This window comes from Aedes albopictus, chromosome 3 (assembly GCF_035046485.1).
Source record: "Aedes albopictus strain Foshan chromosome 3, AalbF5, whole genome shotgun sequence".
Classification (NCBI taxonomy): domain Eukaryota; kingdom Metazoa; phylum Arthropoda; class Insecta; order Diptera; family Culicidae; genus Aedes; species Aedes albopictus.
In genome coordinates, this window is record NC_085138.1 from 385,413,349 (window position 1) to 385,437,127 (window position 23,779).

The following is a 23,779-nucleotide window of genomic DNA, read 5'->3' on the forward strand; positions in this document are numbered from 1 at the left end:
GGAAACGCTGGCCCGAGTCGATCTGGAAAATGCCGTTCAAAGTTTGCGCGAGGAGCTCACCTTCAAGGACCAGATTCACCAGCAGGAACTGACCGAAACCAAATCCCGCCGGCAGGTCGAAATCAGCGAAATCGATGGTATGCTGTCGGAGCAATACGAAGCTAAGCTGCAGCAGACACTGCAGGAACTGCGCGACCAGTACGATGGACAGATGCGCGCCAATCGGGATGAGATCTCCGGATTGTATGAAGTAAGTGTTTTACTGGTCGTATTCATTTATGCTTACTAGGGGTGGCTACGTGGGGATCAATTTTAAATTGAAAAGGCGGAAAAGATCTAGATATTCTTGTTCTTGGTTAAAACTTATGTTCTTGGGCTTCTAAACAAAGATTTTGGTTTAACAGGTTATTTAGGCAGAATAATGCCACTCTGCCAATTGAGTGCCATTCTGCAAATGCATTCCGAAGTCCAGAAAAGGCTGGATATTCAAACAAAAAACCAAATAATACAGAACTTACTTCAGGTATCAGTATGACGGCTCGTGTGAAGAATTAGCCTAAGTTAACAATCACAAATAAAAAGAAATTAAAAAAGTAGGTAGACTCCAGAGGCACTTTCTCCTCCATTTGGGAAATTTGTACCATCGCCAGGAGGTACCAGATTGAGGTACCAGAGGATTTCAGAAGCGCTTCAAGTGGTTTCACTGAGTTCCACGGGGTTTTATTGGCGTTCCATGAAGTTTCAAAGGGTTCAGGAGCATTCCACAAGGTTTCAGAGTGTTTAAGGGGCATTTCAGGGGTTTCATGGAGTTTTAGGGGATGCCTGGGGTCACGAGATTTCAGGGGCTCTAGTGGCGTTACTGGGAGTTGCATGAGCGTTCCAGTGATATTCTAATGATTCCAGCAGGTTCAACGGGTGTCAGGGACGTTCCGGGTGGTTTTCATAGAGTTGCTGGGGGTTCCCGAGGACTTCAGGAGTTTTAGGAGGTTTCAGGGTCTTCTACCTTCCGAGAATCAGCAATTCCGGCAAATTTATGATCAAAGACAATAGGGAAATGACCAAAATCATTATTATACGTCAATTTACACCCATTACAAGCTCACTAGTTCATAAAATTTCAAAATTTGTACTTGTAGAACAGGTAGATTTGGGATTAGGCTAGGGTATCGCCACTTCTTTGGCCACACTTTGGAACCCGTCTGAACCATTACTGAAACGTCCGAAAATCACTTCCTACGCCATTAAACCACCTGCAATCCCCTAAATCGTAGGGAAATGGAACCATCTCGACAGGGGTCCTATTTTGGGCACTTTTCAGCTATAACTCAGCTAATTCTGAACCAATTGACACAATTTTTGGAACGCGATGAGATGTGTTAGCCGTGTACACAATTTCAAGTCAATTGGTTTGGAATTGACTGAGTTATAGCGAAGAGTGCCCAAAAAACCGGCCGCTGCCCAAGTGGTTCGCTACTCTATTTCCTTGAAACCCATTTCAAACTACTTGAAAATTCTTGAAAGCTTCCTTGAAACCCCTGTAACACTTTTAAACCCATCTAAATTACTCTTGAAACCTCTCATCTTGGAACTTCCGGAAACTACTGAGATATGTACTCCCTTATAAGGTATTGCTATGTGCGTTCAAGATACAAACGGTGCCCAAATGCGCTCCAAACGCGGTAACACAGTGTTGCCAAAGGCAACATAGCAGCCAGAGTCAAAACCACCGCCAACCTAGGATTCAAAAGCTCCCACTGACATCGGGTTACTTGTTAGAAAATCTTACCGCATTTGGTGCCCCCGCATTTGATATTTGCATATCGAATGCACACAGCAATATATCCCTTTCGTGACGGAGCGCAAAAAAGTGAAATCTCCATACAAATGGCTTAATTTTGGCTCTTCAGAACTCTTAGATTTCGCAACAAAACAACAATAATGTTTGCTCATTTGAAAGAACTACTTTTTATCTTACGATTTATAGCTTTGAATACCTAGATAAATCTGAAAACCCTGGCCAAGTTCGCAGGGGTTGACGATATTAAAGTGAAGGAGTTTCATTTTGATTATTGTAATGTAGTGTTCTTTAGTGAAACATATCACCTTTTTAACACTTTAATGCGCCTCCAACGGTTCATCACGAACCGGCTGCTGCAGATGGAGTATGGCTGATCATATGCATCAGACATGCTCGATAAACACGGAGGAACCGCCAGGGCTCAGTAGAGTCTATTCCCAAGCAACAGTTCCAAGTCGGTTGGATTTGAGAAGGTTTTGATGATCGTTACAAATCCTAATAAAAGTATTACAGGATTTGTGACAGGTTTTGGAACCTTTAACAGCCAGCTGACTTTAAAATGTTGTTTGGGCTCTATTTCCCACGTTTCTCGGTTGATTTTGATTAGTAATTCATTAATGTCATAGTCGCTTTTTCGATTTTTTACCATGTTAGTTGGTCATATTTTCTTTAAATAATGCAATTAAAATCAACCGACGAATTGATAGTGGGAAGGAGATTTGCAGCACTTAATTGTGCTGATAGATTCGAAGCTAACGTGCGAACATTTAAACGCATTGTTGACATCAATGCGTTCGACGTGACATTTTGGACAAAAGCTGACTGCTTTTTATTAACTGAACAACGTTACTTTTGTATGACTAGGTTGACATTTCTAGGCCACGCATGAGAAAATGACATGGTTTATCGAGGTAGGACCGATAGGATAGAACGAATTTGAATATTTTTCATAGTATTTGTAGGGGGATGAATACATAATAGTTGACAAGCAATTTTTGTTTTATTACAATCAACTGACCAACTTTGCGTATTTTTGTTCTGTCGTGAATGGCAGAGTAATGGAAAGACGACTGCCCCTGGTAACGGTTTAGAATAGACTGATTTATTTAAACAAACATGACTACTATGATTGATCTAAAACTATCTTAACTACTACGATTGGTTTGTCGTCCTTGACACCCCTCCTCAAACTGATCGTGGCAGAACTCCAATGGTTGAACAGTGCTTCCGGAATGGTATCGTGGACAAACCCTTTGTGAGTAGGTCTGCTTGTTGCTCGCCCGTTGGGATATAGCTAATCTCCAGTTTCTTCATAGCTACACACTCGCGTACAAAATGGAGTTTGACGTCAGTGTGCTTCAGTCGCTTCGAAGGACCAGTTGATTCCATAATGGCAATGGTCGATTGGTTGTCCTCGTACAAAATTGGCGGTTTCCCCTCTTGCTCACCCAACTCACCCAAGACCTTTTGGATCCAGATGGCCTCGCATGCTGCATCTGCGAGAGCGGAACACTCCGCTTCAGTCGACGATAGGGATACAGTGCTCTGTTTCTTTGTGCTCCAACAAACTGTGGCTCCATACAGCTTGAACAGGACTCCAGAAACCGACCGTCTGTCGTTGACATCAGTCGCCCAGTTTGCATCAGCGAAACCAATTACCTGACGGTTGGATGCGGTGGACCTTTGGTACACCAGTCCGTGATTGGTTGTCCCCTGCAGGTACCGCAAAATCCTCTTTGCATGAACCCAGTGCTCTTCTGTCGGATTGCTCTGAAACTGACTGAAGTAACTTACCGACGCACTGAGATCCGGTCGGGAGGTGACCATTAGATAGGTTAGGCATCCTATCAGCTCTCGGTACGGCTTATCCAGCTTCTCGCTCGTCTCACTCTTCAGTAGTTGCAGACCCGCTTCCATCGGGGTTGTCGCGGATCTGGACTGCTCCATCCCGAAACGCTTCAGAATGGATCGGGTATAATGTTCCTGGCTCAACGTCATTTGTCCTAGTAGTACGTCACGGCTAATCTTCAAACCAAGAAACATCTTTGCTTCGCCCATGTCTTGCATCGCGAATTCCGTCTTCATCATCTTTTTGATAGCGCCAATTATCCCGAGGGTACGAGATATGATAAGGATGTCATCCACGTACAGCAGCAGAAATACTTTTTCGCTACCACGCTCCCGAACGTAGAGACAACTGTCGCTCTGGCACTGTCGAAAACCAATCCGGGTCACAAACTCGTGAAATCGATCATTCCACGCCTTCGATGCTTGCTTCAAACCGTAGATGGATTTGTTCAGTCGGCAGACCCGATTCCCCTCCTCAAATCCTCGAGGTTGACGCATGAAGATTTCCTCCGAAAGATTGCCGTTGAGGAACGCCGTCCGTACATCCATTTGGTGGATCAGCAAATTTTCCTGGTTTGCCAATGCCAGCATCATCCGAACCGTGGACATCTTGATCACCGGAGCGTAGGTCTCCATGTAGTCGTACCCGTACCGCTGCGTGAATCCTCTGGCAACTAATCTTGCTTTGTATTTGTCGATGGTGCCATCCGGTTTCAACTTCAGCTTGAACACCCATTTGCAATCCACCGGTTTTCGTCCTTCCGGTAGATCTACCAGGTCCCAGGTGTTGTTCGTCGCGAGCGATTTCAGCTCATCCTCGATGGCTCCACGCCACCGCGGCCAGTCTTCCCTCGTCTTCATTTCTTCAATGGTATCCGGTAGGTTTTCAACATAGTTTTCGGCGTTCAACGCGTACGCCAGGCAAGAATAATCGTCCAACTTCGCTGGGGGCCTCCGGACACGGTTGCTTCTTCTCGCAATAATTTCTTCCTCTTCCTCCTCTTCTTCTTCCAGTGAAACAAAGCTATCATTTCCATCGTCCATCGGCTGATCAACGTCGTTTTCCGGTTCAGTTTCAGTTGCCGGCTCTTCCGGGACTTCCTGTGGCTCTGACCGGGTCCAAATCGGCTGCACATCGTTTTCCTTCGTTGTGATTTCGTTGGTCGATTCATACTTTGCCTCACTGACGACGACATCCCGAGCATGGTACACCTTCTGCTTGCGACTGTCCCACAAACGGTATCCATTCACACCGTAGCCTACGAAGTAACACGCCTGGCTACGCGCGTCCAGCTTGGATCGTTTCTCCTTCGGAATATAGCTGTAGGCCTTGCTTCCCCAGATGCGGAGTTTGGACACGTCCGGTTTGTGTCCGTACCACATTTCGTATGGCGTTTTCTTGTTCAACGCCACCGTCGGACTTCGATTGATGATGAACACTGCCGCTTGTACTGCCTCGCTCCAAAGCTTCTTCGGTAGACCAGAATCTTCAACCATCGCCCTCGCTTTGTCCAGGATTGTTCGATTCAACCGCTCACTCACACCGTTTTGCTGCGGCGTGTGTGGAATGGTGTACTCCACCATCGTACCACGGTCTCTGCAGTAATGCCGGAAATCCTTTCCAACGTATTCGCCTCCGTTGTCACATCGCAGGCGACGAATTTTTCGATCGAAGTGGCCCTCCGCCATGCTCGCGTATTCCTTGAACGCATCCAGTACCTCATCTTTTGCCGCAAGGATGTATGCGGCACTGAAATGGGTAAAGTCATCAGTGAATGTAACGAAATACCTTTTTCCATTCCAGGCCGTCGGTGTTAGGAAGCCGCACACGTCGCTGTGCACCAGTTCCAACGGTCTATTGGATCTCGGAACCGGGACGTCTCCAAAGGGCTGTCTCGCATGCTTGCCTAGCACACAAGGTTCACAGACTTCGTTTCCCCGGAACGCTTCCTTCTTCAACGCCATGCCGCTGACCATCTCGTCGCGCACCAGAGTCTTGAGACCACTCTTGCCTATGTGGCCGAATCTCCGATGCCACAGCTCATATTCGTCTACCGGTAGGGAGACCAGTGCTTCGTCCACCGATCCGCGCTCCACAATTGCGTTCAGCACGTACAGCTTGCCGGACAACTTACCGGTGGCAACGACCTCGCCGCCGCGCTTGATTTCCACTGCTTCGTCTTCAAACGTCACACGCATCCCAAGCTTGCCCACGCACCGAATGGAAAACAGATTGTACTGAAGTTCCGGTACGTATAGCACGTCGTTCACCACGCAGTCGATTCGTCGTCCACCGACCAGCGATATCATCTTGACGGTTCCAGAATGTCGACCGTACACGACCTTTCCGGAAGCGACCACGATCGGGATCGGTTCATCCAACTTCACCACGTCCTGAAGGCAATCCGCTGTGTGCACCATATGCTCGGATGCGCCCGAATCAAGGATCCATCGGAACTGACTCGAGCTCTTACCTTCATTCTTCACACCATCCGACTTCGAAATGAATGCCACTCCAGAACCTGCAGCGTTTGCTCTTCCCTTCTTTGGCTTCTGGGATGACGTCCTTCCGCGCTCGGTTTCCTTCTTCATGGGGCAATTTGACTTCTTGTGACCCACTTTTCCACAGGAAAAACACTTGAACCTCGGCCGCTCTCCGAAGAACGCTGATTCGTCATCCGCCGTACCTTCCGCTTCACCGCAGGTGTTCCTCCGCTTGACGTTTTCGCTAAGTAGCCTGGCCTTCACGAAGTCGAGCGTGCATTGTTCCGCCGGTAGGGTTTCGAGGACTGTTACCAGTTGCTGGAACGATTTCGGCAGGGTTTGAAGCAGATTGAATACCACCAGCCGCTCATGCATCACGATGTCCGCTGAGGCCAACTCTCGGATGATCCGCTCGAACCGTAGCAGGTGCTCTTCCATCGGTTCCGCTTCGCTGTACTTCATCACGGCCAGTTGCTTCAGTAGATAAAACTGGCCGGAAATCCCCTTCTTCGCAAACACGTTCTCCAACGTTGCCCAGATCGCCTTCGGAGTGGACTTGCCTTTGATGTACTCCAGCTGCGAATCCGCGATCTTCTCCACCAGCAACGATTTGCAACGTGCTTCCAGAAGTTTCCGCTCCGCCAGTTTCGTCTCCTTCCGAGCCTTCTCCTGCGCCGTATCCGTTTCGTCTTCCTGGATTTCCGGGATTTCGTCCGCATCCCTTCGGATGCAATCGATCAGCTGCCGCTCCTCCAGTAACGTCTCCACCCGGAAGCTCCAATTCGGAAAGTTCTTGCCGTCGAAAAGATATGGCTTCGTTTCCGCTTGCATTTTCTTCAGTGAAAAAAATCTTCCTTCTTCCAAACAACTTCCGTTTCCAATAGCAACAGGTGTGCTGGGCTAATAACCTGTCGTGAATGGCAGAGTAATGGAAAGACGACTGCCCCTGGTAACGGTTTAGAATAGACTGATTTATTTAAACAAACATGACTACTATGATTGATCTAAAACTATCTTAACTACTACGATTGGTTTGTCGTCCTTGACATGTTCTTCTCTTAGATAGTGTTATGACACCAACAGAAAAATATCAGGAGTTCAGTTACATGTTTCTGTGGGTTTTTCACCGATGACAATTTAAGGACACAAGAGATGAACACAGAGAAGTAGAAATCAAGAAAACAATTTGACAAAGAATCGACTATATTTTAACATGCGGGTTCGACTGATTCGATGAATCAGTCTAGAAGTATCTAGAAGACAATTGATGCTAAGATTGGAAAATAGCTTGCAGTTGGGACTAGACTAAAATAGTGGCCAATAGAAAACAATGCGCTAGACAGCAGTATTATTCATTTTTTTAAATATTTACCCGTAGGCTTTTCGACGGTTGACAGTACGGTATTTAGCTGAGTACGAAGATACGGATTAGTTGGTGTACAGATGACAGGGTTCTCACGGGAAGTGCTTCAAGCGAGGCTTACATAACAACTGACAATAAAGAAACCTATTTTCCTTGACTTTCTACTGACCGAACACACGTGTTTTTGTTAATCTCCTAGGCATTATTAAGACATGACGTATGGAGACGGGCTTGGTGGTCTAGTGGCTACCGCTTCTGATTCGTATGCAGAAGGTCATGGGTTCAATCCCTGGCCCGTCCTTTTCATCCTACTTTGTATCTTTCTATCCACTTTCTCTCGCTCTCTCTTCTCTACATATACAACTCATGTATATTCATATGTTCATAGCCATCGCTAGAACCAGAAACGAATTGAAAAAAGTCGTTTCCCTCCCTTCCAACTTCTACTCACAGCACAGTGTATATATAACGCCTATAAGTTATGCAACCAAAGCGTGCTGTGCCGCTTGACCTTATTCACCACACAATCTATCACGAACACTATAAATATCTCCTATCCATGGATCGCATCACCGACCCAACGGTGACTCCCAGATCTTCCATCCTTTCCGTCTAAAAATACCCCAGTCCGTGCGGGTTGTGGGGACGCAGAGTGCTCTCGGTCTCTAGTAGCAACAATCAGTACACTCTATCATTCCTTTCCCTTCCCAGCTGACTATAAGGACTTGGCCGGCGCCGTTATTGATCAAATACGCATGAGCTGCTAAAATTGCACTTAGAGAATAAGTGGAATGTCCCAGCCTCTTATTCAGTTGGATCTCAGTGCAATTGGTACCAGTTCAGATCAATCACGGAGGAGCAACCATTGACATGTATAGTCAGAATTGATCGTTTTGATCGTAGGCATTATTAAGACATGACGTATGTGCATGACGCAACAACTACCAGGACACAGTTCCATCCGTCTCTTTTTAATAACGACATTCAGCATATTTCCAATAAAACTATACTTCAATAAAGCAATGACTAAAACTGGTATGATAGAACAGATCAGAATGACTTAATTGACTATTACCTTGGGAACCTACTTCGAATAACTGACAAATTGACAAGAACCTAACTAAATACATGGACCATACTACAAAAAACCAATTGACAAAAAGAAAAAAAGGGAAACTTTTATTATAACTATTTTTGTTCAACGTAGGCCAAAACAGTGTCGACTTGGGCCACGATATGCCTACGTACTTCTGTGTGTTGAAACAAAAATAGAGGCTCATAGAAGCAAACGTAGGGAAAGGGTGCGGTGTTAGAACATAAGCACAGTGTGCTACCGCCGTAATCACTATGAAAAAAAAAAAAAAAAAAAAGAATACCTAGATAAATCGGAAAATAAAAATATGCGACAGATAAAACTTTTCCATGTTTTACAGTTTTTGTCCACTTTTTGTTTACCTTGTTGTGGTAAATATCACAGGCAACGTAAACAAAAGTTTGTTTACACACATACAAGTATAAGTAATAGCTGAATTATTGAAACAGTTTTCATCACATAAAACAAAGTCTAAACAGATGAAAAAATAAGCAAAGTTGTTACCGCTCCGCTCAACAGCACAATTGTGCTGGTTCGTCTCGAAAGGGATATATACTACCTGAAACGCATCCAAACCTTTTGAAACTTTTCTGAAAACCGCTTTAAATTTGAAACCCCTCTAAATCCCCCGGAAACTCCTTAGGACCCCATGAATAGTCTTGATACACTTTGGAACTCTGAAACATCCCTGCAACACCCTTGGAAGACCCCTGGAACCCCCGGGAAACTCTCAGAAGCCTCACCAGATAGCGAGAATCGGTCAACATTTGGGTTCCACTCTTCCGGTACAATGTTTTAATTTCTCTTAAAAAATGGGTTTTATCGGAATTCAAATGGGCAGACAAGTAATGATAACTTGTGTCTGCAGGGTGTCTACTACCTGGAAAATCCTGGAAAACCGGGAATCCTAAGGGAAACTTATTTAGCAGGGAAATAGCTGGAATACTCAGGGAATATCTTGCTGCAAATTCCAGGTTTTTACCGGGGATGATACAGAATTTTTTTTTCCGGTATTGATGCCAGAGAGAGCGTTTATCCCGCATTTTCTATAAGAATTTCTATCGGGATAAAAGTTGTCGTGGAACTTGAATTTCTCTCGAGATTTTACGCGATTCCTTCCCGTATTCCTCTTGAGACTTCGCAAGGAGATTTTCGCCGAATTTCTATCAAAGTTGCTACAGGAGTTATTCTTGCGATTTTTACCAGGCCAAGGATTTTTTATGGAGTTTTTCGAGATTTTTTGGCAGGAATACCTCCGGATATTTCTTCCAAAGTTTTTCCCATGCAACATCTTCACGATTTTTGTGTGAACCTTCTTCTAGATTTTTACCTTGAAGTTTGCCCTGAAACTTCTCTTAAAAGATTCCTTCCGATGTTGGTTCTGGGATGTCTCTCAGAGATTTCCTGAATTTAACCTGGACTTTCGCATAAGTTTTTTTTTTTCGGAGTGCCTTCTGGGATTTCTACAAGTGCTACTACTGCTGATATTCTCATTGAATTCGTCCCGTGATTTGTTTCAGAGCCAGGCTGTTCTTTGTAGTTGTACCGGATTTCTTGCAGTGATCATCCTGAGATTTTTTTTACATATTTTCTCTGCATTATTCCCAGAACTCTTCCCGGAAATTTTCCCGAGATTCTGGATACTCCTTTAGGGGTTTCTTTAATAGGCACTCCCAGAGTTGTTGCAGGGATTTTTCCACGGCTTTTTTTTTTCAAAATGTGTCCTGGGATAACTCAAGAGATTCTGGGATAAATATTCGAAGGAATTCAAGTGAAATCTTTAGAGAAACTCCGCAAAGTCTTATTGAAGAAAGTTCGACAGGAACTTCAGAAAAGAAAACCTGAGAAAAAAAATGAGACATCTCGAAAGAAGTTCTAAGCGTAATCAAGAAAGAACTCTAAAAACCTCATGGAATTCTGGGAGCAACTACTGGGAGCAAATATCGGTAAAAATCCCGAGACAGCTGTTGGAAAGCTATCCCGTAAAACAGCAAAGTGACATTCGTGAAGGAACTTTAAATAATTTTGGATGCAGCTTCAGGAGAAATCCAGCGACAAACTCTGGAAGAAATATCGGAAGGTGCTCCAACAGATATCTCGTAACAAACTCCAAGAAGGGAGGAGCTCTGGTAGAAATCCCAGGAAAAACTTTCAGAAATCTTGGAAAATACCTAATTTTTGGGGATATTTTTGCATAGTTTTTGAATGGATATAATTTTTAGAAAATATTTTTTTATTTATAAACTTTCAAAATTTCTCCTGAAAAAACCTTATTTTGAGGAAACCTTTATTTTGAGTTATGAGTAGACACCCTGGTAGAGGATTTCTACTTCCGGTGTATGTTGTAAAGAATACAACATCAGAAAAAAATTGTAACAAATAATCGAGGTCATAGATCTCTCACGATACGGTATGCGTATGCGGCTCTCTTATTATTCAGCAAAATTTAAGATAAAACTACTTCATACTCCGGTTGACAGCATGCTTCTAAACTAAGTGAATATAACTGTTGCAAGTGAGTACACCCGATTATTTTTTTTTTGCGTGGATCGTTTTTCTGCTATATCTTAGCCAATTTTGAACCAATTAACATGAAAATTTGTACACAGAGAGACATGGTTATTTCTATCTGTATACAAAACATAAAGTCAATTGGTTCAAAATTGACTGAGTTATAGCTGGAAAACGTTCGTGCAAAAAATAATCTAGTGTATTCCCAACACTGAAAATTACTAGATTAAAACAAATCTCGCGTTTAGTATCATACACTGCCCCCACTCGCATAACAGTCCCATTTGACTTTTCATCACTTTTGAGTTAACGTTATGAATAGTCATCATTTTTTATGTACTTCCAGAAACAACAATAAAAATTACGAATTTTTATGTTAATGTGTGAAAAAAATACCAAGTTATGAGCGTCCCATATCAAAAGTACCCGCATAACAGTCCCATCATAGATTTTTGTGTCACGTAACGCAAAACTGAACAACTTTGTAAGGATTGTAATATTTTTTACAGTTATATATTCATGTGCAAAGCAATTTGTAAAAGTTTTGAAACGATCGAAATATTTCTCAAATTTTGGCTATTTTTCAAAGTTTGTTGGAAACAAGTTTTCAAACTTCAAATGCCGTTTTCTCAATTCCTACTTTTTGCAAATGGGACTGTTATGCGAGTGGGGGCAGTACAGGCAGAGGCGTCTCGTCGGCGTGTTCAACCAGTTCATTGCACAGGTATTCGTTTTGAAAGAAAACAAATATAAATTGTTTTACCATCCCAATCTATCTCAGTCTTTCATTTAACCTAAATTACACGGGTTATATTTTATATTAACATCAGGATTAACACAGAATCTTAAAAAAATGTTTTTACATGATTTATGTACATCATGCATCCCCGTTGGAATACAAAATCGGGTGATAACCGTACCACCCATCCCACCACTAGAAGACAGTCGCCCAACCACCCATCGTGAATCAGCCGAGTAGCAAAACAAGCACACCGCACCAGGGTCCGTCCGTACCGTAGTTCAACTTCTCCTGTTGAACTGGCTCTCATATGAAGACGCCTCAACACACTGCATTAGATCGCATGTTCGTATACAACAGGAGGTGTAAATGTGTGTGATCAACCCGTTCTACGAGAGAATTTGAACAACGTTTGCTGTCAAGTGCTGAGAGGCTCTCGTGCACGTTTTTGCTTGACGCTAAAAATGATTTGCATAGGATTGAGTTCGCATTGCACATGACAAGGCAGCGTCCATTTATTACGTAACGCTAAAATCGCCATTTTTCAAACCCCCCCCCTCCCCCCTCCGTAACGCTTTTTTGTATGAAAACCCGAATATTTTTGTATGGGTCGTAACGCTCGGCCATACTCCCCCCCTTCCCCTATAGCGTTACGTAATTTGTGGATGCCGCCCAATGCTTCCGCAGAAAACGGATTTCAATAGAAAATAGTTAAATTACATGATTATCGTCATGTTCTCGTCCCAACAATCAGAAAGCGCTATATGTTTACAACTAAGTTCTAACAGAACCATTTTTGATAAACCAACATACTGTGTGAGCCACTCTTACCGTACCGTATCAAAAAGCGCGGTAAACTTGCATGCAGCTTGGCGTCGGTGTTTCTCGTCGTGTTCAACCCACCGGCTTGAACGAGAGAGATAAAACAAAGAAAAAAGAGAGGCTTTCTCACCGTCATCATTGCAAGCTATCAATGCGCGTGGCTTGCGCATCAACCAACCATGCGTACCTACTACTGAAGCTTTGGACGTGCTTTCGTTCGGTGTTTATTGCGTACATTATTGAGTGTTAAAATGCAATTCTTATAGATTCTAATTAAACTTATGCTAGCCGGGCTAGTTTGATTTGATCAACATACATTATACAGGGTGTTAGGTTCCTGAGTGCAAACTTTTTAAAGGGTGATAGAGGATCATAAATGGAGAAAAAAAATGTTCTACGCATATGGTCAAATCTCAACCGTTACGTAGTTATTGAACTTCCCATGTTTTTTACTCTTATTGCCATAACTGGCAATAACTTGAAAATGGTCAAACTTATCGAAGTTTTTTTACCCTTATTCGAAAGATTATTGAATTTTCTAACAAATGGCATCTTTGAGTCGATTGGTTTAGTTAAATAACTAAGTTTTCTAGAGCAAAATAGCTAAAAACAATGTATTTTTATTGGTTTTTGTCAATTATCTTTGAAACATGCGTAATAAATTAAAATTCTTTCTTTGGCAAAGTTGTGGCCCCTGTTACACTCTACAATTCGTTCTTTGACACCAAACTTCTAGCTCTTATTGTTTTCTTGCAATTTTGATTTAAATGTGCGGCACAATGCGCAAAAAAGTGCTTTCCATGACAGTTGCGAATTTATGATCTGAAATGCGATGTTAAAATCGAAATTGCAACAAAACGATAAGAGATAAAAGTTTAGTGTCAAAAAACGAATTGTAGAGTGTAACAGGGGCCACAACTTTTCCAAAGAAAGAATTTTAATTTATTACGCATGTTTCAAAGATAATTGACAAAAACCAATCAAAATACACTATTTTTAGCTATTTTGCTCTAGAAAGCTTAGTTATTTAACTAAACCAATCGATTCAAAGATGCCATTTGTTAGAAAATTCAATAATCTTTCGAATAAGGTTAAAAAAACTTCGATAAGTTTGACCATTTTCAAGTTATTGCCAGTTATGGCAATAAGAGCCAAAAACATGGGAAGTTCAATAACTACGTAACGGTTGAGATTTGACCATATGCGTAGAACAATTTTTTCTCCATTTATGGTCCTCTATCACCCTTTAAAAAGTTTGCACTCAGGAACCTAACACCCTGTATATTCTGTGCCGCGAATGCGCACAGAAAAAGTCACGCCTCAATATTTTTTGGCAAGAAATCTAAAGTGCTACCGTTTTCATTATACTCAACACTTGTTTTCTAATAGGATGGATTTGGGAGCGTAAGATTACTAATTGCACTGATATCCCAGTCCCTTAACTTTCAAACTGAAAAAAAATGGTGGCCATGCGAAGGTTTTGTTGTTTGACGGAAGCTTTTTTCCAACAGTAGTGGGATGGAAATCGAACCCAAACTTCAAATATGTGCCACGATCACTGACGTCATTAATCGAATAGCCACGAATTCGTTTTGGCACCAACAAATCTGAGATTTTGTGATTAATCAGAAGAAAATTGCACCACTTTCAGTTTTGGAATGCATGTTCTTCACCATGAGTGTATCAAAAACAGTTGAACAGGTCCCCTATTCGACCACGCGACGCCTCTGAGTACAGGCGTATCTACAATGATCGATTTCTCTTCATCGATTTTCTCTTAGGATTATCCCGGGAAATACGACCAATATTCTGATGATCTCTTGGTGTGTTTCGGTGAAGGACGACTAGGCTAGCATCCAAAACAACAAAAACAACCGAACAAGATTTGTCGGCCAAGTTATTAACCAAAGAGAAAATCGATGAAGAGAAATCGATCATTGTAGATACGCCCGTATGATACTAAGCGCGAGAAATCTAAATTAATTGTTGAAACATTTTTTTTAGATCTGTTTCATGTAACATAAGGCTGTTTGGCATAGAGGACAGTTGGCATAATATTCATGTGTTATAAACATAAGCATGCATTTTTATTATACCAAATTTCCATTATACCAATCCCGGTACGCTATAAATTATCAGACAAAAAAGATACACGTCATCGTTGGCTGTAAATTGAAATTTACAGGGTTTAAAATCTAGAGAACAATTCCGTTCGGATTCTCTACGAAATTTGGCATCTCTCTCAGGTTTATTAATTAGGGTAAAACTACTAGACTTCGCCACTGCTCTAGTCTCCGCCCCCTCCATACAAATTCCATTTTTATGTATGAAGTGGCGAAGATTAGAGCAGAATTTTAGGGGGGCGAAGTCTAGTGTTTTTACCCTACAATCTTTCGTAGATTTGTTTCGAAATGTCTGAAACAGGCTTCCCAAAAGTATCGCATCATGATAGCATTTTGATGGCTGTCATACTCTTATTCCCATGACAGCCTTGTGAATGCATGGTTCATGACAGCCCACAGAATAAAACTCATGCGACGTACAACATCACTGTCGGGAACTGCTCACATCGTCTGCGCTCGCTGTGCGTTCGTTCGCCGATGACAACCTCGGCTCTCACCCAAACCGTCTCTCGTTGGCTGTACACGAAGTGACGAAAATCGCTGCGCTCGGCCCGAGCATTACTTTCTGTTGAACGTGTCGAGTATCGTGGTATATCCCACGCTCAAAATTTTCGACGCATTTAATGTATTATGTATTTTTTCAAATAGAGAATATGTACTTGTAAGTCTTGTTCTAGTAGAGTATTTTGCATAGCATTATTTTTTATTGGCATGTGAAATACACTGCCATGTTTTCAATATAAAAGAGAGTTTAATCTCACATCAGTGGTCTATTTTAGCCAAATTACAATTTTGAAAAACGCTGGCACAAACTTCTTTCCGCCCCTGGGGCATCTTGTGAAAGGCATACCATGTTTGTAAAAAAATATTTATTGAGCACATATTTTGTGAATAACTTTTAGCGTAAAGCCATGTGCTCCCGTGACAGCCTATGACACCCTTTACGCGACAGCCGGCTTGGTTAGCCGAAGATTGTCATCGCCATGCGGCCAACAATACTCACGACGTTTCCCACTCAGCTCGATACGACTCGAGTATGCAACTGTCAGGTAAGCAGCCGAAGCAGCGGCTGTTTCAATACATCTTTCGCTCATGCGTGTGCGTGCTGTTGGCGATACATTTCTCACTGATGGTGTTGCACACGGTAGCGAGAGATGGTCTGCACACATAAGAGAGTGTCGATTCAGTCTTGCGCGGGCTGTTGCGAGAAGGCTGTACATTTGGAAAGCCTGGTCTGAAACTTTGTTATAAATAAAATACTGCGGAAAATGCTCAAAAGAGTTCCTGACAAAATGCCTTTAACAATGTTTAATTGAATCGCATGCCTTTCACGCTGAGGACCAGAGATCGAATCCCACTCCCAGAGGACTTTCTAATAAATCTATGAAGAAATCCTTGTAGTAATCTTAGAAGATGAATTTCTAGAAGAATCTCTGGTGAAAATTCTGGAGAAATTATCCCTACAGAAATCCCTGGATAAATCCTGTAGAGAAAAGTAAACAAATCCACAGAGGAAACCCTGCATGGATCCCTATTCCCAGTGGAACTTTGAGAGAAATTCCTCGAAGAACAAAAGTGAAACAAAGTGAAAAAGAGTCTTGTAGCAATTTTATTCGATGTTAGATTAAAGGAAGAGAATAAATATGTAAGTTTGTGAAAGTTTTTAACCCTTTTCAAAAAATTGATTAAAACTGGCAAGATCGGGGATGGCAACGTTGGGAGATGGCTAAATCGGATCACCAGTACACGGTAGTTCCCATTAAATTTCTTGCTAAAATCACTTGATTATTTCTATCAGGAGAATCGGATTGATCGTTGAAACTATTGTCTGGGTCTGTTTCATTTTGTATAAGACCGTTTGGTATAAGGCCACTTGGCATAAATTACAGTTGACATCATAAACATGTGGCATAAATACAATGATGCATTTTGATTATAGCAAGTGTTCTTTATGCGAAATGACCATTAGGTCGGGTGACTTTATGCCAAATTTCCCGGAAAGCCAATCGTCCAGAGCATAATTCTTGATTTTTATTTAACTCTAGTCGACCCAGACAGGCACGAACTAGACAGGAATGAACTTGAACTAATACACGAAGAAGATTAAACAGTGATTCTTCTATAATTATGCTCTTTATTACTTTTCCTAAAAATGTTGTATAACTTTCTTAAAAAATACATCACAGATTGTTCAAGAAAATACCATGCTGAGGGGGACGGGTTGGATTCCCGATCGACCCATGAACTTTTCGTGGCGGAATTTTCTTGACAGTCTTAGGTTTAGAGTATCTTCGTGGTCATTGGTATAAGAAGCTCTCAGTTATTGACTGTGGAAGTGCTCAGAGAACACAAGCTGAGAAACAGGCTCTGCCCCAGTTGGAACGTTACGCCTTGAAGAATCATTTAATTTTTTCCTTTGATGCCACGTTATATTTTGACTAATATTATCATACTAATTTGACCTACCTTGTTTCAGGCTCGTCTGCACGATTTGGAGCTGCAACTGAACGCCGAACGGCAGCGCCACGCCGAAGAGAAGAGCAAACTGCAGGACGAAATCGAGCGCCTCCGCAAGCAGATCTCCCAGCAGCTCCAGGAGTACCAGGACCTGATGGACATCAAGATCTCGCTGGACATGGAAATTGCCGCCTACGACAAGCTGCTGTCGTCCGAGGAAGTCCGCCTGAACATCACCCCCGGAAGCCAGACCACCATCTTCCAGACGTCCTCGAGCAGCACCAGTGCGGGCCGATCCGGAGCGCTACGCCGTACACCGCAGCGTACCGCCGCCAAACGCAAGCGTACCGTGCTGGAGGAATCGGACGAGCGCAGTGTGTCGGACTTCTCGGTCACTTCGTCCGCCAAGGGAGACATCGAGATCTCCGAAGTCGATCCGGAGGGAAAGTTCGTCAAGCTGCACAACAAGTCTGCTAAGGTATGTACACGATTTTAAAGAAAGAATGTTGTGCGTCAATTAGTATCATTTTTTGCGTTTATTACTCGGCTGCTTTGGTGAGCTCGTTCCACATTTTCATATTTTATAAGTCTTCTAAAATTGCATGCCAAACATTACTGATTTCTCAAATTTTTCCTCCAGGAAGTACAAATCGGAGGCTGGACGTTGGTTCGCAAGGTCGGCACCAACGAAACCGTATTCAAGTTCCACCGAACGCTGAAGGTCGATGGCGGTTGCTTTGTGACGGTGTGGTCGTCGGATCTTGGCCATACGCACGAACCTCCGAGCACGATCGTGATGAAGGGCCAGAAGTGGTTCTCCGGCGACAACATGACCACCCAGCTGTTGAACGGCGAAGGAGAGGTTTGTACCAGCCAGCGACGACGGAATACCATTTGTATGAAGTACTAATTGTTTTTTTGTTCTTTCGACGCCTTTTTAGGAAGTAGCAGCGTCGGAACGTGTCAAGCGTATTGTTTCCACTGCCGCATCACGCCATCGGGAGTACCTCGGTTCTTACAGCGGAGAAGAGCTGTATCACCAACAGGTAAGTTTAGGTAGCTTTAAAAAAGCGGGTGATTGGTTGTGAAAACTTTCAAAAAGCTCTAAGAAGGATTTTCTCATTGCATCGTTTACTTTAACCTACATTTTTTCAATTTTTCTTTAGGGAGAACCAAAGGGTGAGGAGAAATGCCGCATCATGTGAAGGTAAGGCGTTAAGAGTGCATGTGCCCCTATCGAAACAATGTACCGTTGAATCCCGTATTGCATAAACCTACACACGGAACGGACAGTCTCGTGTGACACTCTGTTGTATTACCCCAACAGTTTGGGTGTAATGCGCAAGGAAGCGAGCGTACGAGAGAGAGACTAGTGTGAACAAATAGATGTAGAAATAAGAAATCTACCAATCACTATTAAAAACCATACAATACAAAACTCACCACAATTCGAAACAGATGAATGTAACCGATACTAACTTTCGTATTCGGCAAGAAATGCAGTTAACAAGATGAAAGTATATACTTAATGATGCAAATGTTGTCCTATGGAAATAACGGAAGCAGCACAACGATTATTATACTAACCTTATCAGGAAAAAAGGCTTACATTGGTTAACTGAGAGTTGCAAATCCGATTATCTAAAAAAAAATAGCATTTATACATTTATACCATTCAAAGCTGACAAAAGGCCCTTAATAAAAGAAGCAACACCTAAAATGCCATAATTGTAAAGAACAAGACGACAAAGTTTCGATTTTTTTTTTATTTTTAACATTTTTGCCGAATTATTTGTTTTTACCATGGAGAAAAAATCAGTGCAGCAGCGAATTGGAACCACTACCGAGCGTAATCGGTAGCTATTTGATGCTTTAACTTTAAGGAACTAATTTTTCAGTGTTTTGTCCGTTTGTAGCGTATATTTATGATACTTTTCAATGTTCCACAGCTGGAAATCAAAACTCAGACATGAAATGCGGCTCAGAGAGAGAGAAGCGCATTCGTTGCCTTTTGTGACCATCCTATTATAATACCGCGTTGTACTACTAGTGTGAACAATCGAAACAAAAGAACAGAAAACTGCATTTTTGATTTTGCCGTTTTTTACTTTTATTACTGTAAAGAAGATAGGTAAAAGAGATATATTTTTAACTGCTAAGAGTAAAACCCGTTCAATCGTATAGCTTCCGTCATATTTCGTTAGAGAAACTCACAAAATCGTTTAGTTTGTAAAAAACAACTAACTTCAAAGAAATGTCGCGATCGACTACCCTTTAGTGGTAATTTCCTTCTTCAATGTTTGGTAAAAAGGTTTTCTATAAATTCGAAGCATTAACATGTGGAAACACTATATCTGTTGTCTCATATTTTTGTCCCGTCATAAATACGAATTATTCAATCATTAAGATGAGAATTTTAAATAAACATAAACACCCAAAAAAGTTACCAAGTATATTCAGTTGATCCGAAATTATTCCTTATCCACCTTACCTAGCCTTGACACGTTAATATAATACAGCATCTAGGACTTGGTAGTATATGTTCCTTGCATAGCATGCACTTACCTTACCGGTTAGACTAAGGCCTGAGTGTCCTCTGCTGTACATAGGAGTCCGCAGATCGTCCTTGTATCGGTCGGCTGACTCTCGGTATCGGTCGGATGACTCTCGAGAACCATTTTAGTCGGGTTGATATCCGACATCCTGATGACGTGACCCGCCCACCGTAGCCTCCCGGTTTTCGCGGTGTGGATGATTATTGGTTCTCCAAGTCCCGTCTTCCATCTGCACTCCATCCTAGATGGTACGCAACACCTTCCGTTCGTAGACATTTAACTTTGTGTGCAAACTTTGTTCGATCGTAGAGTTCTGCGGAGTCCAAAGTAAGCTGGATGTCCTGCCACAAATTGTCTCTGAATTTCTCTGCAGGTGTCGTTGTCGGTGGTCACCAGTGAACCCAAGCATACGAATTCTTCAACCGCCTCGATTTTCATCACTGTCGATAGAAATTCGGGATGGCGGGCGCGGTAATTCCTCCCTGGAACCCTTTTTTTTTGTCTTCGACACATTAATGACTAATTCGATTCGCCTGGCTTCATTCTTCAGTCGGATGCGCGTTTCCGCCATCGTCTCAAATTTACGAGGTATAATATCAATATCATCAGCGAAATCAAGCAGCTAAATGGACTTCGTCGTTCCATTCGTGTTTATACCCGCTCTTCTTATTACACACTCTAAAGCAATGTTAAACAGCAATCACGAAAGACCATCAACTTGCCGTAACCCTCTGCGAGATTCGAAGGGACTCGAGAGTGTCCCTGATACTCGTACTACGCACATCACTCGATCTATCATCGCCTTGATCAATCATATCGGTTTATCCGGGAATCCGAATTCGAGCAAAATCTGCCATAGCTGGTCACGATCGATTGTATCATACGCCGATTTGGAATCGATGAACAAGTGATGTGTGGGCACGCTGTATTCGCGGCATTTTTGCAACACTTGGCGGATGGCGAACATCTGGTCTGTTGTTGAGCGGTCACCCATGATTCCAGCCTGATATTGCCCCACGAACTCTCTTGCAATCGGTGATAGACGACGGCATAAAATTTGAGAGAGTACCTTGTAGGCAGCGCTCAGTAGTGTGATCGCGTGGTAGTTCCTGCAATCGAACTTGTCGCCCTTTTTGTAGATGGGACACATGATACCTTCCATCCATTCCTCCGGTAATACTTCCTCCTCCAAAATCTTGGTAATGATCCAGTGTAGTGCTCTCACCAGTGCTTCTCCACCGTATTTTAGAAGCTCGCTTGGTAGTTGATCTCCAGCGGCTTTGTTGTTTTTCAACTGGCCAACCTCCTCTTTGATCTCTTGGAGGTCAGGGGCCGGAAGTCTTTCGTCCTGTGCACATACTCCTACATCTGTTACCACGCCACCTTCGGTACTTGCAACCACGCCATTGAGGTGCTCATCGTAATGCTGCCGCCACCTCTCGACCACCTCACGCTCGCTCGTGAGAATATTCCCGTGATTCTCTCGGCACATGTCGGCTTGTGGCACAAAGCAGCTTCTCGTAGAACTTTCGTGTGTCCTTAGCGCGGTACAACTCTTCCATCTCGTTTTTCCTGCTGGCGCTTCTTCATCCGGAAGACTGAGTTCTGCCTGTTCCGCGGCTGTCTGTATCGTGCATCATTCGCTCTCGTACGGTGTTGCAGCATTTTCGCCCATGCCGCATTCTTCTCGTTTTTCAACTGCTCACATTCGCCGTCGTACCAGTCGGTTCTGTGATTCGGAGTCGCGAAGCCTAGTGCTGTAGCCGAGGTACTACCTATGGCGGATCGGATGTCCCTCCAGCCATCTTCAAGTGTATCTGCGCCAAGCTGCTCTTCCGTTGGTAGGGCCACTGCTAGCTGCTGCGCGTAGTCTTGAGCCACTTCTACGTTCGCAGCTGCTCGATGTTGAGTCGCGGCGTTCGACTTCGACGCGTGGTGATAACTGTCGAAAGTTTTGAGCGCATGCATACAGCGACTAAGTAGTGATCCGAATCTATATTCGCACTGCGGTATGTGCGGACATTGGTTATATTCGAGAAGAATTTACCGTCGATTAGAACGTGGTCGATTTGATTTTCTGTGTGTTGGTCGGGTGATCTCCAGGTGGCTTTGTGGATATCTTTGCGGGGGAAGAAGGTGGTTCGGACTACCATACCACGGGAGGCTGCAAAGTTTACGCATTGCTGGCCGTTATCATTCGATACGGCGTGTAAAGACCGGTCCAGAAAGTATGGACGCAGTAACAAAATACTGGCATTTCAAAACTATTGATGACTAGTTCTTTTTGAAAGCTACATCCTGTTGGTCAACCTATTTTCTCAACATTTGTATAGCGGTTTTTGCGATTCCAACAGTTTGTTTGAAAATACATGAACTTTCAGCGGAACATCATCGAAAAAATGTGCACAAATGATGTACAGAGTTTGAAAGGTCACTTAGGAAATAAACAAAATATGGTGGGAGTAAGCAGGGAATGAAATTATCAGCAAATTGAGACGAAAAACGGCGTTTTTCGAGCAACCGATTTTTTCTGTGTTTACTTTTCCTGTGAGAAATGTTTATCGGTCGTTGCTGTTTGTCCCCGATCAAAGATAGCCGAAAACTGGATATCGCTCTTTTCATTTTCGCTATCCGACTTTATCGCCTGCAAAGTTATCGCGATAATTATCAGAAGGTAAATAACAAAAATTTGCCGCTAACGGGATTCGAACCTAGACCCTCCACAAAAATGTGTATGAGCGCGCACCATAACCACTCGACCACACAAGCTGCTCGAGAGAGAACAGAAATTTTATACATAAAAGCTACAGCCGGTGACGATGGGACTACGGAAAGGCGAAAAAAGAGCAGAAAGCAAACCAGTCAACTTTTCATTGCTGATGATAATCGATTTTCGGCGCTGCTGAACGAGCGAAAACACATTCTCGGGAGAAACCCGGGTCTGAATTTATCGCACGTCTTTTTTCGCCGATAATGCGTGTGGGAGAGTTTTCTACTATCGCGATCGTGATCGATAATTTCATTCCCTGGGAGTAAGTGAGAAAATCGTACAAGCAACAATCAGCAACCACAGTGGAGATAACACGTTTAAGCATAGGTAGAAACTGGGTAAAAAATAAAGATCCTGCTAACCCTCGTTTGGATAAACAAATAATGAAGGTGTTTGAGCACAAGGAAAAACCTTCTAACTTACACAAAGCGGGGTATGATCAAAAAAGTTACCATTTCGAATTCCAATGTTCATCGTGGCAAAGAACGTTTGAATTTTCGATCCTATAGTAAGCAGAAACAGCCAAAACGAAGCCCGAAACAAGAACCATCGATTAGGCCCAGACAACTGAAGACTAGGTGCGTCCATACTTTCTGGGGCAGTCTTTAGGCTGTTTCACCCGATTACCGGTCGGTACATTTCCTCCCTTTCTACCTGCGCGTTCATGTCGCCGACAACGATTTTCACGTCACGCGGCGAGCAACCATCGTATGTTTGCTCTAGCTGCGCGTAGAACGCTTCTTTCTCGTCATCAGGTCTCCCTTCGTGTGGGCAGTGGACGTTGATGATGCTGTAGTTGAAGAAACGGCCCTTAACTCTTAACATGCACATCCTTGCGTTGATCGGCTGCCACCCGATCACACGTTGTCGCATCTTGCCCAACACTATAAATCCTGTTCCCAGTTCATTGGTGGTGCCACAGCTATGGTAGAAGGTAGTCTCTTTACTATTACTTTAGAGCTTTTAGTAGAACTTGTTACTTCAGACTCTAGTTTAATTTAAAAACACTTCACTAATACTTCACTTTTGCAAAAGAAAATAAAAAATGAATAACTCTTTTAAAGAAAACTAGAAAGGACGAGCAAATTCCTTTTAATTCTACTACTGTGCTTATCTTCGGACAGATAGGCCTATTTCGTCTGTGACTTACAGACTTCTTCAGTGTCAAGTGCTCGACTGAAGAAAACCTCGCATTCGTTGTGGTATTTATACTAGG

The 23,779-nt window shown here is 42.9% G+C and overlaps 2 protein-coding genes across 2 annotated transcripts in view; one reads left to right on the plus strand and one right to left on the minus strand.

Moving 5' to 3' along the window:
* LOC109398778 (lamin Dm0) overlaps positions 1-19,478 on the plus strand; it is a 79,681-nt gene extending 60,203 nt beyond the window's left edge. Inside the window, exons 3-7 of the mRNA XM_062855895.1 lie at positions 1-250; positions 17,258-17,716; positions 17,879-18,100; positions 18,180-18,284; positions 18,405-19,478. Coding sequence (XP_062711879.1) covers positions 1-250; positions 17,258-17,716; positions 17,879-18,100; positions 18,180-18,284; positions 18,405-18,443 — 1,075 coding nt within the window. The 3' untranslated portion in view covers positions 18,444-19,478. The remainder of the gene's footprint in view (positions 251-17,257; positions 17,717-17,878; positions 18,101-18,179; positions 18,285-18,404) is intronic.
* Positions 1-23,495, minus strand: part of LOC134289672 (uncharacterized) — a 75,452-nt gene extending 51,957 nt beyond the window's left edge. The window contains exon 1 of the mRNA XM_062855896.1: positions 23,218-23,495. The gene's annotated coding sequence lies outside the window, so the exon portion shown is untranslated. The remainder of the gene's footprint in view (positions 1-23,217) is intronic.
* Between the last annotated feature and the right edge of the window lie 284 nt (positions 23,496-23,779).